The sequence below is a fragment of the Leptonychotes weddellii genome, chromosome X (assembly GCF_054177405.1).
Source record: "Leptonychotes weddellii isolate Sample4059 chromosome X, ASM5417740v2, whole genome shotgun sequence".
Lineage (NCBI taxonomy): Eukaryota > Metazoa > Chordata > Mammalia > Carnivora > Phocidae > Leptonychotes > Leptonychotes weddellii.
The window spans coordinates 35,157,546-35,171,747 of NC_138385.1; the positions used below are offsets into that span (position 1 = coordinate 35,157,546).

A 14,202-nucleotide genomic window follows, 5' to 3' on the forward strand; every position below is an offset into this window, starting at 1 on the left:
CAAGTTTCTCAGGGAGTGAGAAAGTGACACTTGAGAACATGCTGGTTTATTATTACACACAGAAGAGTAAAATTAACCACATGAGGTTCCTCTGGAATTGCCGAGGAAAAGATGGCACCACCTTTCTCGTCTGCCTTTTTCTTGATTTCTATTTCACCTCCATTGAAGGCTGTTGAATCATTTAGTTGAAGAGTGCACGCGTTACTCAGAGAAGGCCCCTGCTCCCCCAAATTCCAGCGTCCGCTGCCTCTGAATTGATCGTCTATTTTTCCTTAAGCTCACTGGACTCGTCTTCTCATTCAGGCTCTTTTTTTAAAAAAAAAAAGCGCTAAACTGAGAAACTAGTGCAAATTCTGACGTCAGTGGCTAATCTATGACTGAATGGGTTTCTCCTGCTAGAAAAATATACGTGCTTCCCCCACCCCCATCAAGGCCCTCAGTGCCTTTAAACCAAGGGAGCAGAGTCTTTACAGTATCATCCGATAGCCTTTGTGTGGGATGCTGATGCACCTTCTTGCCTCCCATTGGGTGATTCCAGAAAAAAGCGAACGAAGAGGCTGCTTGTGATTTGGGTGTGACTGACCTTTCTCCTGAGCAACCCACACGGAACGTTGTCAGATGTCACAGGCTCGGGGAAGTGCTGTTGGAGTAAAGGGGCTCCCACTGAAACTCGGGGGTGACTGCCACTCTACTCATGCTCATTGGGCACCTTGATTCACATTGCATTATACGTATCTGTCTGAAAGCCTGTGAGCTTTCTCGGTGTTCCCTCCACAAGGCCATGTTTGCAAAGAGAAAGTTCTTCGAAGCCCTCCTCGGAGGTGACTTGTCAAGTGGCAAGGGTGCCATTCTGGAGGAATGGGACTTCAGGGATGACAGGAAAGCAGAACCTGACGGGCTGCCCTTGTGGAGTGACCTCCTGCTTTGTTAAGCCCGAAGAAGCCACTGCCACCTATGTTGTGGAGAAATGAGGCCCAGAGCCTGGAATTGCAGGCAAGAGTGAGCCAGGAGCTCCTGAGCAGCAGTTCTCAGGGAAGTGGTGGCTTGCGGGAGGCAGAGGGATGGTCCCCTTACAGCTTTTGTATCACCGGGCCTGATAACAACCTGTTAATATTTTATCAGTGATCACATCGCACGCAGCACGGAGGAGCCACCACTTAGGGCAAAAGAGAGAGAGAACCTGCTGGAGTTCCTGTTTGAGGTTTTCTCTCCCGGGGAGATAACAGGATTTCTCATCAAAGCCAGCGGCCGCCTGGGCAGGGAGAGCAGGCTGGGCAAAGGCCAGGCTTCAGAGCGGGCAGCCACAGACGCAGAAGAGTCTCCTGCCCGTGGAGCCAGGGCTGAGTGGGCGGGAACAGTTGACCCTGCCCAGGCCCCATCTGCCTGCCTTTAGCGCCGTGCCCTTCTCCTTCCCCGCTCCCTTCTCCCACATCTGTGTCTCTCCTCCGGTCCGGGGCCAAAAGGCCTCCGGTTCCCGGGATGGGCGCTGCCTCTGCTGCCCCCACCAATGTCCAGAGAGCTGCCCACGAGAAGCAGATGAGGGAGATGAGGCCGAGCCCCAGGGTCGCTCTTTCCCCTGGAGCCACTTAGGAGTCCTGCGAGGCAAACTCAAAGCGCTTCTGGGCGAGCTGTGCCGTGGAACCGTGTTGCCTCCTCAGCGCTGCTGTCCACCCTTTTGCTCCGTTTCCCATGGTCCTTCAGCTGCAGGAGGCAGTTTCTCGGGCTCATCCTTCCCCCTCCAAAGCTCAAGTGGTGCCAGGCCCTCCCTTCATACGGATTGGGGTTTGAGGGGACTTACAAGCCTTTCTGAAGTAGCCCCTGGCACCCCTACCTTCTGGCACTTCCCTCCTCTCTCTCACAGGACACACTTCGGTGTGCACGTCTTATCTGGCCCCGGATCAGCGGTCACCTCCTACAAGGCACAGACTTTACCTCGCCGTTCGCCCTCGTTGCCCTCGAAGCCTTCTGCACGTCACCTGACACGGAGTGGGGGTGCAGGCGGTGTGGGCCGCCTGGCTGCGGGGCCCGTTGAATGAATGGCTTGTCGGAGCGGCCGGATGAAGGTCTCTCAGGAAGCCAGAGCTCGCCGTTCCCCCACGAAGCCAGTTGCAGCCTCCCCCTGCCCTATTAATGATCACGTAGCAGTAGGTCAGTAGGGCCCCCCGGGGGAGAACACATGAGTCACACTATTACCGGAGGAATGAGGGAGGGCAGAAACGTCTTTCCTTGTACAAGGGTCAGAGCCATCAGTTTGGGGCATAAAAACAATGGCCTTCACCATCCCCTCGGTTGTGGCTAATCTAAATTACTTTATGATGGAAGGCAATGGCATGAGCTGAAAGCCATTCAATGTGGACTCAGACGCCTAGAGGTTTCGAGGAAATTATTTAGAGCAAGGCTTTCCTTGCTTACCCAGCCAAAAGGAGCAGTTGTTCTTTATCGGCTCGGCCCTGATTTTTCTAGTTAAGGATGAAATTCTAACTCCTCTGTCGAATCTTCCCAGATTACAAGCAAGGAGGACGTCCCAGGGCAGCCTCATCCTAAGCCGAAGGGAAGCTCTGGGCCCTATTTCCCTCGAAGGCCCTTCTATCGCAGCAGCTGTGGGAGTCTGAGGAGCAGAAGGCATCCTTCCACCTTCCCAGGCAGAATCCCAGGCCCACGTTGCTGTTGGGTGGAAGAATTTTCCAAGCTTACAGTCAGACTCCGACACTGTGACTTTCAGGAGGTCTCCATTTTGTCTCCTGTAAAAAGACCTGCTTCTTTTCGGGTATCATTTCAGGTATTTGGACAATGCGAGGAAGTTGTGGACCCGAAAGCGCTTTGGCTGCCAGGTGGTGGGTCCTCAGAGCCCAGACCAGACGGCTGCCCCCTCAGCACAACACAGCAAAGCACCCGTTTAGCAGCCTCCCCTGCCCCCTCCCCGAGCCAAGTGCTCTGGGGCTCCTGGTGCCGGGCCAGAGACACGACCCCTTGTTCGACTTCCATTCAGAGAGCCCACTCGCTCCAGGGCCTGCGTAAGCTGAATCTTCCGGGCGGCGGAGGGGGGGGGGGAGCTGTTATTGTCAGCGACGCCACAGCTAACATCTTTACGAAATGGGCTTTGTTCATTTCCCCGGAGGTTCGAACACGGCCAAATCATTGGCCTCCCAAACTCTCACACCTCCCGAGTTTGGGAAATTAGAACGGAGGTGTCGTGTCTCATTCAAATGTGAATTGGTCCTGCTCCCCCAGATCGCCTCCACGGGAGATCTCCAGGAGTACTGTGTGTGTCCCCAGTGTGTCTTTGCTGGCCATGAGTTGCTTTCCTCCGGCAGCTTGGGGGGACCCCTGGCAGGCTCTCCCAATGAGTGGATCAGCAGAGTCCTATTTGGGGAGTCTAGAGTCTGGAGCACCAACACCAGCAATGTGGCCCTGGGAAAAACAATCTCTTTATTCACGTTTCCCCATCTGCTGCATGGAGATTGTCAGATCGACTTCCCCTTACCTCACAGTGCTGGTTCAGAGAACGAAAGGAATAAACACACAGCCATTTAGTAAATAACTTCGATGAAAGAACTGTGGAGAGGGAGGAACCCTGGGCGAGATGAAAAGGTAAAGGTTCCCTGGGAAGGTGGAGGGGGTAGTGTCTTGTTTTCATAATGTCTCCAATAAAGTCTAGAATTTTTTTATCCACCCAACAGGAAGAAGAGCCAGTTTCCATGCTACCCTCCCCCGACCCAGTTCTCTCTCACACCTGCCCTGCCTGGGCCCCCTTTGAATGAATAAAACAGTAACCAAATTACTCAATCAACAAGTGTTTATTGATCACCTACTATGTGCCCAGCACTCTTACAGATAGTCTCGGGAATACAGAGAGGTCTCGGGTATGGCCCCCACCCTCCAAAAGTTTACAATGTACTTGTGAAATCAGATTCGCGCACACAAAAACATAACTATCCATCAAAAATTGTGAATAATAAGCATCAAAGAAGCAATAGTTATACACTGAGGGGTGGAGGAGGGAGGGTAGGAGAGGGACGGAGTGGTCAGAGGAGACTCAGTGTAGGAGGTGGTGCTGAGCAAGTTCTCCAGGCAGCAGGAGGACTCGGCTAAGGTGACAGGGCCTTCCAGCTTGGGAGAAGAGCTTAATCATAAGCAAGAAGGTGGAGAGGCGAGAGGCATGTTAGAGACAACGAGTGAGCCCCTTCTGCTGGTACTGAGGTTTGGGGAGGTGGACTGGAGTTTGTCAGAAGCCGGGCGTGCTTGGGGGGTGCGAGGATGAGGGAAAATGCCTTTGGTCTATCTGTGACTCCCACCCCCACCCCCACCCCGGGGAAATGGAGCATTTCCACACCTTGGAGCTGGAACTCTCTGCCTGGGAGACATTCTCCACCGTCCCCCCACCCCCCACCCCGCAACTGAACTTCCAGGCAGCGGCTCAGCTGTCGCTCAGATCGGGGCCACAGCTCCTTGGGCATTATTGTTCCCTGCCAAAGCCCTCAGATGCCTTCTAGCAACTCTGAGGTGTCTGGCGAAGGATGGCGGGGCACATCTGAAGGGTGACAGGGGGCCCACCGGGGGCTGCTGTCGTCTCTCAGAGGTTCTTAGTGCTCTGTGGGGAGACCCCGGGGGACTGATTGCAGGCTTCGGGCTGCTTTTCTATTAGGTCTGAAGACCGTCTGGGGAAGCCGCCTCTCTCTGCCCGATAGAAACACCCACTGGAGCCACCTCACATGCCCACCCAGCTTCTTAGAGACCCTAGTTCTTATTCTTTCTCGGGCAACACCAAGGAGTGGTCTCCGCTAAGGAGCCCCAAGGCTTCCCATGCAGTCATTCCCCAGCCAAGAGCCATCTCTAGAAAAGCCAGGTTCCCCTCCCTAAGGAAACCACCTTGTAGGACCAGCAGTCTTGTTTCTTAGCAGGGGGTCAGGTCAGAGGGAGGCAGGGGCTTCAGTGAAAGTTGGGGCTGCAGCTCCTGAGGCAGTTCCTCAGCGGAATCAGCATCCACTCCTGCCTTGAGCTACCCACCCTATCTTCTTTCTTTGTGCTTTCCCCTAGCAGGAGCGGGGGTGGCTAGATCCCCAAGCCGCAGTGGGAGGGAATTCCAGGAAATGCCCCGGGCCCGTGAGTCAGGTCTTTTTTTGGTCCTTGGCCGCCTTCCCTCCCTCTCATCCTGCACCCAGTTGTTCTCTGTTCCCTCGGTACCGCGGGGTGGTTTTATTTCAGTCCACGCACAAACCAGTCCGAACACTGTGGAGTCATAACAACAACGGGATGGAGGCTCTGGGCTCCATTACTGGCCGAGCAGTTTCTTTGGAGAGAAGCTTGGGAGGTTGGTGAGAGCCGTGCCCATAACAGCCACCACTCCTCCTTCCCCTCACCCCACCCCAGCAATGAGCTAAGAGCCAGCGTGAGCCAGAGGGAGGGTCTTTGATCACAGAGAGGGTTAGTCAGTGGGAGGTAATTAATGCGTGGGTCTGGGGACGGACCGCGGGTCAACCGAAAGGCCGAGGGGAGCCTCTGTGGCATGGCCTAGGCTAAGGGGTGGAGTTTGGAGTTAGGGCTGGGGACTCGGGCTGGGGGGAGGTGGCAGGGCCGTGGGCAAGGTGAAGGAAACAGAAAGGTTGGCTCGGCAAGCATCCTGACGATCCAGCCTGCGTGCTCTCACACCCGTTCCGGTGTCGGCCTTCCCTTGATCCAGCGGCCAAAGTCAGTCTTTCCTCAGCAGCACCATGTCCCTCACCTGTGGCCCCGGGGGATGGGGGTGCGGGAGCTGTCCACCGGTTTTCACAGACCCAGCCCCCGCCCCCCACCCAGGCTCTGGCCCCTGGTTCTTCACACATACCCTGTCAGGCTGTAGGAGTTAAACTCGCTCTTGACTTTGGGCGGCTGACCAGACCTTGGGGAGCCCCTAGTTGCGAGGGGCTGGGTCTGGTAGGAGTCGTAGTAGTTGGAGCGATTTCCCTGGAATGGGCAGGAAAAGCAGAGGATGATTCCAGCCACCAGGGAGAACAGGGAGGAAATAATGCCCAGGTAAAGAGCCTCTCCGATCTCAAATTTCATGCTGTCAGGTACCAGCGGGGAGTAGAAGTCCCGCAGGGTCCCATGAAGATTCCAGGCAACCGGGATGAAGCCCAGGAGGCCTCCGAGGATGAAGAAGACTCCGCCCACCACCGCCAATCTGTCCTTGGCGCGGGAGGCCTGGCAGAAGACTGTGCACCTCAGGCCCACCACAGAGACAATGCAGGCCAGCGAAGAGACCGCACTGGATGTCACCATCATGGCCTGGGCGGCCTGGATGTCGGCAGGCAGGCCTAGGAGTGTGCTGTAGATGTCGCACTGGGTGACGCCCGTGCTGTGTGTCGCGCACTCCATCCAGAGGCCCTTGGAGAAGCCGACCGCCGTCACGATGCTGGTACCGACGTAGGAGCTCGTTCTCCAGCTGGGAAGCAGCATGGCCACCAGGGTGCCCATCAGGCCCAGGAGGCCCAGGATGTAGCCCGCGAGTTGGAGGCCAAGAGAGGCCATGGCAGACCTCTCAGCAGTAGCGTGGTTGGGGCCTGCTCCCTTGCCTTCGGGCTGTGGTTCTTGCTCCTTGGATCCTGGCCTCTAATCCCTCATTTCAGAGTGTCTCCAAGCGGGCCGATTTCTCTCCTCCTTACAAGTGTCTGTGGGTGGCCACAAGCAGGCTCAAGAAGGCATCTGGAAGGCCTAAAAAAAATCCATAAACCAGATTAAATATTGACCAGAAGCTTATGAGAAACCAGAAAATGCTGGATGCCTTTTGACCTTTGTTATCTTTAGAAATAACACATGAGAAAGAAAAAAAAAAAGAACTTTGAAAGCGGAGCCAAAATGTCATCGCCTCCTGCGTAGGCACATGCCTTGGGTTGGGTTGGCAGCCAGACAGCCAGGGGCCGGACGGGTGGCTCCTTTCCGAGAAGGTGGCGGTTGCAGCGGCTGCATTAGCTCCCGGGCAGGCTCTCGGCTGGCACGGTTCTGTCTCCCCAGCCTGATGTTTAATGCATTGCCCAGCAACACTGCCACAGGGCCCCTCAACTGCAGACCGAGGCCAAACTCCAGGAGCCTGGAACAGGAGGAACAGGTCCCAGGGTATAGCTGTGGACTCCGGCTTATTAGAGGCCTCTCAAATCTCCAGGGGCCCAGAGAGCTGGGGTCTGGCCCTCGGGTCATCGTCCCCGCAGGGGCACATCGACACCAGGGCGGGTTGGCATTGGCCAAAAAGACTTCTGTCCACACTCTGAGAGTTCAGGTCCGCCCAGCCCTGCCCAGATTCCCTCCACAGGCCAGCCTAAGGACATTTTCTTGTCTGCTCTCTTCATAGATTCCCCTACCAGCCCTAGCCTTGGAGATAATGTGGAAGGATTTTGGAGCAAAAGTTGTGCCAAGGCCTGGGGGTGGGGGGAGTCCTGAAATTCCCTAGGCTATCTCCCAGCAGATAGCCTAGGATGGACAGAGGAAAGGGAAGCTGTTCTACCGCAGAGGGCTTTGTAAGAAGACGGCGTCTGAGCTGATCCTTGCGAATCTCAGAGCTGTCTAGGATTGTGCGGTGTTCAAGGAGCACCCCCTGCACACATTTGCCAAGGTTGATCATCTCTTCGATGTGAGTATGCCTCAGAAGTCCATTCTTTTCTCAGTCAACCCTCTGTCCCTGAGCAAATAGGTACCATGACTTAAGTGGACTTAACCCACCCCCATGACTTAGTCTCCAACCCATCCATTGACACTTCCAGATCTGAATTTCCATCATAGACCTTCCTCCTGAGCTTCAAGACTACCCGAGCAATCACCTATTTAAAATGTCCACCTTGGGGGGGCGCCTGGGTGGCTCAGTCGTTAAGCGTCTGCCTTCGGCTCAGGTCATGATCTCAGGGTCCCGGGATCGAGCCCCGCATCGGGCTCCCTGCTCAGCGGGAAGCCTGCTTCTCCCTCTCCCACTCCCCCTGCTTGTGTTCCCTCTCTCACTCTCTCTCTCTCTCTGTCAAATAAATAAAATCTTTAAAAAAAAATAAAAAAATAAATAAAATAAAATGTCCACCTTGGGGCGCCTGGGTGGCTCAGTCAGTTAAGCATCCAACTCTTGGTTTCAGCTCAAGTCATGATCTCAGGGTTGTGAGACCGAGCCCCATGTTGGGCTCTGCACTCAGTGGGAAGTCTGCTTGAGATTCTCTCTCCCTCCGCCCCTCCCCCCCCAACTCTTTCTCAAACAAATAAATCTTTAAAAATAAATAAATAAAATGTCCACCGGAAATGCCATAGGCATCTCACATTTGACATGTTCAAAAGGGAACTTATCACCTCTCCTATCGCACCCTTCCCCAAACAGTTCTTCCCTGGGTCCCCTGGGATCACCGAACCATACCTCTATCCATCCCACCAGACCAAAATCCTGGGAGTGATTCTTGACACCTCTTCCATGCTGGTTCCTCACCTTCCATGGTCAATGTCTCACCAAGTCTACCTCTTGCATGTACCTCAAATCCATGGCACCCTCTCCCCATCCCTACTTCTTCTTGCCCGGGTCAGTGCATCACCACCCTCTCTCCCCCAGACTGTAGCAATGACTTCCTAACTAGTCTTATTTCCAGTCTTGTCTCCTACGATTCGTTCTCCATGTCATTGCCAAGGTGATCTTTCAACCCATTAACCTGATCAAGTGTCTACATAAAACATTCCTGTGGCTCCCCATTGGCTAAAGAATAAAGTCCAAACTTGTCTGTGCTCTATGACCTCTCAAGCTTCATCTCTTGCCATCGTCCTCCTCATATTCTTGCTGAGCTAAATTCCTCTCAGTTCCTCAATCATGTCATGTTGTCTTTGGTTCCAAACCTGAGGGCAGGCTGTTCCTTCTATGAAGGCTGCCTGGCATTCTTCTCTCTCTGTTTATTGCTTTCTCTCCGTTTAGGGTTCAACTCCTATGTCTCTTTCTCTAGCTTGGATCAAGTGCCCCTCCTCCATGTTCTTGTAGCATTTTCTGTGTTTCCTTACCTCCATCACGGTAGTAATAATAACAACAGTAATAATAACAGTAATAGTAATAATAACAACAGTAATAGTAATAATAATAATAATAATAATAGCAACACTTACATAGTGTTTCCGATGTGACCGATGTATAGATTATAAGCCCTCTATACATGTTAACTCCCTTAATCGTCACAACGTTTTGTGGTAGGTGTTAATCATCCCTACGGTATAGATGAGGAAACTGAGCTACAAATAGTAGTTATTGCCCTGCATTGCAAATTCCTGTTTAAACCCTTATTCTCCCCCAACTAGTCTGTGAGCTACATAAGGGCAAGGACTATATCGTATTCATCTCTGGATCACAAGTGCCTTGCGGAGTATGACACACAGAGCAGGTGTTCAAAAACATCTTCTTGGGGCGCCTGGGTGGGTCAGTCAGTTGAGCATCTGCTTTTGGCTTGGGTCATGATCCCGGGGTCCTGGGATTGAGCCCCGCATCGGGCTCCCTGCTCCTTGCTCAACTGGGAGTCTACTTCTCCCTCTGCCTCTGTGTGCTCGCTTACTCTCTCTGTCTCTCACTCTCTCTCAAATAAATAAATAAATAAATAATCTTTAAAAAATATCTTCTTAATGAGTGAATAAAAGTGGTAAAGAGGTTTGAGGGACTATAAGATGTGGGTGTTCTGAAGGAGCCAATGACACTTCAGTGTAAGGGGCGAGAGCTGCCCACTGTTGGGAGAGAAGGTTGAAAGAGGGAATCGGAGGATGGAGGGAAATGAAGAGAGACAGACAGAGAGAAGAGAGAGAGAAAGGGAGAGAGAGAGCGAGAGAGAGAGGACAAAGACAGAGAGACAAACACAGAGAAAGAGAGCCAGAGAGAGAAAGAGAGAGCGAAACAGAATTTTGTATTTTCTGTGTATATGCATTTGCTGAATAGCTTGTGTCTTCCAATTCTAAACCACTTGAGGGAGGAAATATATTAAACTTATTAATTATTCAATATTGTAAACCTCAATTACACTTCTGTTGTGCCTCGGCAGCATCAGGTACAGAGTTGCCAGTCAACACTATTTCTCAGTGATAAGCACGACAAGGCCAATGTGGATGCCAAGCAGCGTGGAGCAGGGACCAATACACATCTGATGGGGGCGGGGGGGAGGAAATGTAGTTCGAATCTCAGCTGTGACGCTGCGCCGGTCCTTTCCACGCGTTGGTTTCCTTACCGTGAAGCCGGCACGATTCTACCCTATCCTGGTCGTGACCGTGAACCTCAATGGCACCTTCAGTGCCGCTCGGAAGTCCTGCTTCTCCCTGGCGAGCATCTCCTGGGGACTGTTTCAAACACCACTTTTTTTTTTTTTTGAGGCCCCTTTTCGACCTCCTCCCTGTGCAGCTACTACCCTATCCTCATCATTTTCTTACAGTCAAGGTTCCTAAATGAGCTGTTTCGTGTTGGTGTCTCTACTTCTTTCCCATCCCACCCACTGCTCAATCCTCTGCAGTCTGGCTTCTGCCATTAGCCCTTCTCTGAAACTAAGGTTGCCCATGGTTTTCTTGTCCCCGAATCCAATGGTCATATCTCTGTCATCTCACTTTGTCCCTCTCCTTCATAGAACTGTCTTCTCCCTTGTTTTCTGTGATACTATTCCCGGTTTTCCCTGCCCTCAAAATGATTCTTCTAAGTCTTTTTTTTTAAAAGATTTCATTTATTTATTTGAGAGAGAGGGAGGGAGAGAGAATGAGAGAACACAAGCAGGGGGAGCAGCAGAGGGAGAGGGAGAAGCAGGCTCCCCGCTGAGCAAGGAGCCTGACGCGGGGCTTGACCCCAGGATCATGACCTGAGTTAAAGGCAGACACTTAACTGAGCCACCCACATGCCCCCTTCTAAGTCTTCTTTGTAAGTTTTTCTTCTTGTGCCCTCTGTATAAATCTGACTATTCCCTGCAGGGTTTCTTCTGGACTTTTTGACTTCTCATTCTTCACATTCTCTAAGTGTGGTCTCATCAATCTGTCTCATGAACTCAAGACTTGTATAATCAACTGCATTTGGAATGACCCCATCTGAATGTTTTCATGGCATCTCAACATTTGCAAAGCTGAAATCATCTGCTCTCTTCACTACCTTCAAGCTATTCCTCATCAGTGTTCCTTATCTCACTAGGACCATCCCTCCCAGCAGCTCAAGCCAGGCGGCCTCTCTTCTTCTTGACATGTAATCAATTATAAAGTCTTATCAGATTTACCTTCAAAATATGTTCTGAGTGCATCCACTTCTCTCCATCTCCACTAACTAAACTTCATTTTGAAATTGGAAATTTCATGGGCACCCCAAATTGGTCTCTCTAATTCCACTTCTGCAATCAATTATCCACCCAGTAGCCAACGATCTTTCTAAAATGGAAATCTAATCCTAAGCGCCACCCTTGCCCCCTCGCCATGCTTTAAAAACTTCAGGGCCCGGGGCGCCTGGGTGGCTCAGTCATTAAGCGTCTGCCTTCGGCTCGGGTCATGATCCCAGGGTCCTGGGATCGAGCCCTGCATCGGGCTCCCTGCTCCGCGGGAAGCCTGCTTCTCCCTCTCCCATTCCCCCTGCTTGTGTTCCCTCTCTCGCTGTGTCTCTCTCTGTCAAACAAATAAATAAAATCTTAAAAAATAAAAAACAAAAAAAACTTTAGGGCCTCTTAACTGCTTTCAAGATGAAGTTCAAACTCTCTAGCACAGGAAACCAGGAAAGCTCTCCATTGTCTGTCCATGTCTTTTCATCCTCGTTTCCAACCAATAACCTCCAACCTCATGCTTTATGCTGTCTCTCTGTCTCTGTCTCTGTCTCTCTCTCTGTCTCTCTGTCTCTCTGTCTCTCTCTCTCTCTCTCTCACACACACACACACACACACAATCCAGCCATACCTGAGCAGGTGTATTTCTCTGAATTTGCCTTTCTCTCTGTCTCTAAGCCCTTGAGTATGCTATTCTACCATCCAACATTTGCTTGGCTATTTGCTAGTCATCCTTCAGGACTCATCCTCCCCTTGAAACCTTCCTTGGACTCCCTCTTCCAACCCAGGCTGGGTTACATACTTTTCCTTTGTATTTCTGATCTATGCGTGGGTCTCTAGCAAGTGTTGGTGAGCTCCCTTGAGGTTTTTAGGGAGCTGACCCGCTGCCTCCCAGAAGAGCAGCTCCTGCTTCAGCCCTGCTGGGAAGGTGGCAGAAGAGCCCAGCTTGAGTTTCCCATGAGAGTCAACAGTGTCCCCAAGAGGAGAGCCTCTCCCCAGAGTCAGTCCTGACTCAGTAGGCATAAGTAGGAAATGTAGCTTGGGGAAGGTAGAACTTAAAAAATGCCATCACTGAGGCTGGGAGTCTCTAGAATCTGTCTTGGCATGGCTGGGCAGGAGGGAGAACCCATTGTCGGAGCTGATACAAAGGGGAGAGATGGCCCGAAGGAGGTCAGCTTTCAGCCAGGGTCAGGAAAGCAGGAGTGGACAGAATAGCAGGTGGTTGGATAGTGGGCTGGCTAGATTCTGCTTTCGTTTGTGTGATGAGCAGTAGATGGTTTAGAGAAAGAGCCCTGACCTGAGTGAGAATCAGGACTGACTTCGAGTCTCAGTCCTGCCTGGAACCTGGTGAGGAAGTCCCCTTAACTTGTCCAGGCGCTAGTCTGCTCATCTCCAAGCCTTTGAGTCTCAGTTAAGGTAATGGGGACAGGAAGCCACGTTGACAAATATAGAAGACTGAACAGCTGTTATTAGAAGCAGGAAACTTTAAAGGAAACTCCTCTTTTTCAGGGATCCTCCTAGAAGTCCAGCCCTGGCTGCTTGGGAGGAACAGAAAACTCTAGGCCTTGACAGCTGAATTTGTCTTCTGGGCATGAGGCCACCACACTCCATGGCCCAAGGGCTGGGCAAGAAGGCTTCATTTAGGATCCTTACCTAATCTTCCTTAGGGGAGGGATTGGAACGGCAGGAGAGGATTAGGAGGGTCAGGACTGACAGCAGCTCCCGAATTAACCCCTTCTTGCCTGGGTACTCGCCCTGCCTTTCCCCAGTTTTGCCCGAAGAGTCTTGTGCCTGGCACCCCTTCTTTGGGGCCTCGTAAGACTGAGCCGGATAAGACAGGTGGGGTTCTCAGGCTCAAGGAAGGAGCTGATATGGTGTCCTGGGGGGTCATGGAGGCCACCACAGCCCTCTTCTGCCAGTCCGCCTCATTTCTCCATCCCCTGACTTGACAGTCCCCCCATCCTCCTCAGGAATCTGAGACCCTTGCTCTCCTCTCTGCATCTCGTCCCCAGCTGCTGAGGGTTCTAGTAAGTGGCAAAGCCATTCCCCTGAAGCCCTACTTTCTGGAAGGTGTGTCCTCGGAGCAGTTGATGGATCAGCTCAGGGAACTACAACCAGATTGAGGGATTTTCTAATTATTTTAAAAAGAAGTTCATTTTTTTGTCCTGACCATCAAAGGAAAGTGCTCGCACTTTACCATGCTAGAAAACACAGACAGGCCAAATTTAGAGAACGGACATCATCTACAATCTCTCGAGCTATAAAGGCCGTTAATGTTTTGTTTCCAGCTCCATTTTCCGAGAGGACACTTGAAGAGAATAATGCCTCAGTCCAAAGAAGAATTTTCTTTTTGTATTGAGATGTAATTGGCATGTAACACTGTATTAATTTCAGGGGTACAACAGAATGATTTAATATATGCCTACATGGTAAAGTGATCCCGACAGTAAGTTTACTTAACATCCCTCGCCACACATAGCTACACATTCTTTTTCTTTTGATGAGAACTTTTAGGATCTACCCTCTCGGCCACCTTCAAACATACAATCCGGCATTGCTAGCTTCCGTCTCCACGCTGTGCCTCATGGCCCCAGGATTTCTTTATCTTCCGGCTGGAAGTTGATACCTTTTGACTCCCTTCACCCATTTCACCCACCCACCACCGACCACCCCCACCTCTGACAACCACCGGTCTGTTCTCTGTATCTAGGAGCTTGGGTTTGGCTTGGTTTGGTTTGGTTTTGTTTCAAATTCCACGCAGAGGCGAGAGCTCACGCAGTATATGGTTTCTCCACCAGACTTATCTCGCTTAGCATAGTGCCCTCAAGGCCCATCCGTTTTGTCGCAAATGGCAGGATTTCCTTCAAAGGAGGAATTTCTGACAGACTTACAGACCCGTGGAGGAAGGGTTATTTAAGAGGTTGAGGGGGGAGACTACGACTTCATTCAGAAATCCACC

General features: G+C 51.7%; 2 protein-coding genes across 9 annotated transcripts in view; one reads left to right on the forward strand and one right to left on the reverse strand.

The window, feature by feature from the left end:
* Window positions 1–3,786, forward strand: part of MORC4 (MORC family CW-type zinc finger 4) — a 64,216-nt gene extending 60,430 nt beyond the window's left edge. For 4 of the 8 annotated variants that reach the window (XM_081808462.1, XM_081808460.1, XM_081808461.1 and 1 more), the window contains one exon: window positions 1,862–3,786. In XM_081808462.1, coding sequence (XP_081664588.1) covers window positions 1,862–2,036 — 175 coding nt within the window. In that variant the 3' untranslated portion in view covers window positions 2,037–3,786. The remainder of the gene's footprint in view (window positions 1–1,861) is intronic. The other 4 variants (XR_014141235.1, XR_014141236.1, XR_014141237.1 and 1 more) reach the window with 4 other exon arrangements.
* CLDN2 (claudin 2) lies at window positions 3,779–6,729 on the reverse strand. The gene has a single exon (XM_006744219.3). The coding sequence runs from the start codon at window positions 6,505–6,507 to the stop codon at window positions 5,815–5,817; it is 693 nt and encodes a 230-aa protein (XP_006744282.1). The 5' UTR covers window positions 6,508–6,729; the 3' UTR covers window positions 3,779–5,814.
* Window positions 6,730–14,202: the final 7,473 nt, after the last annotated feature.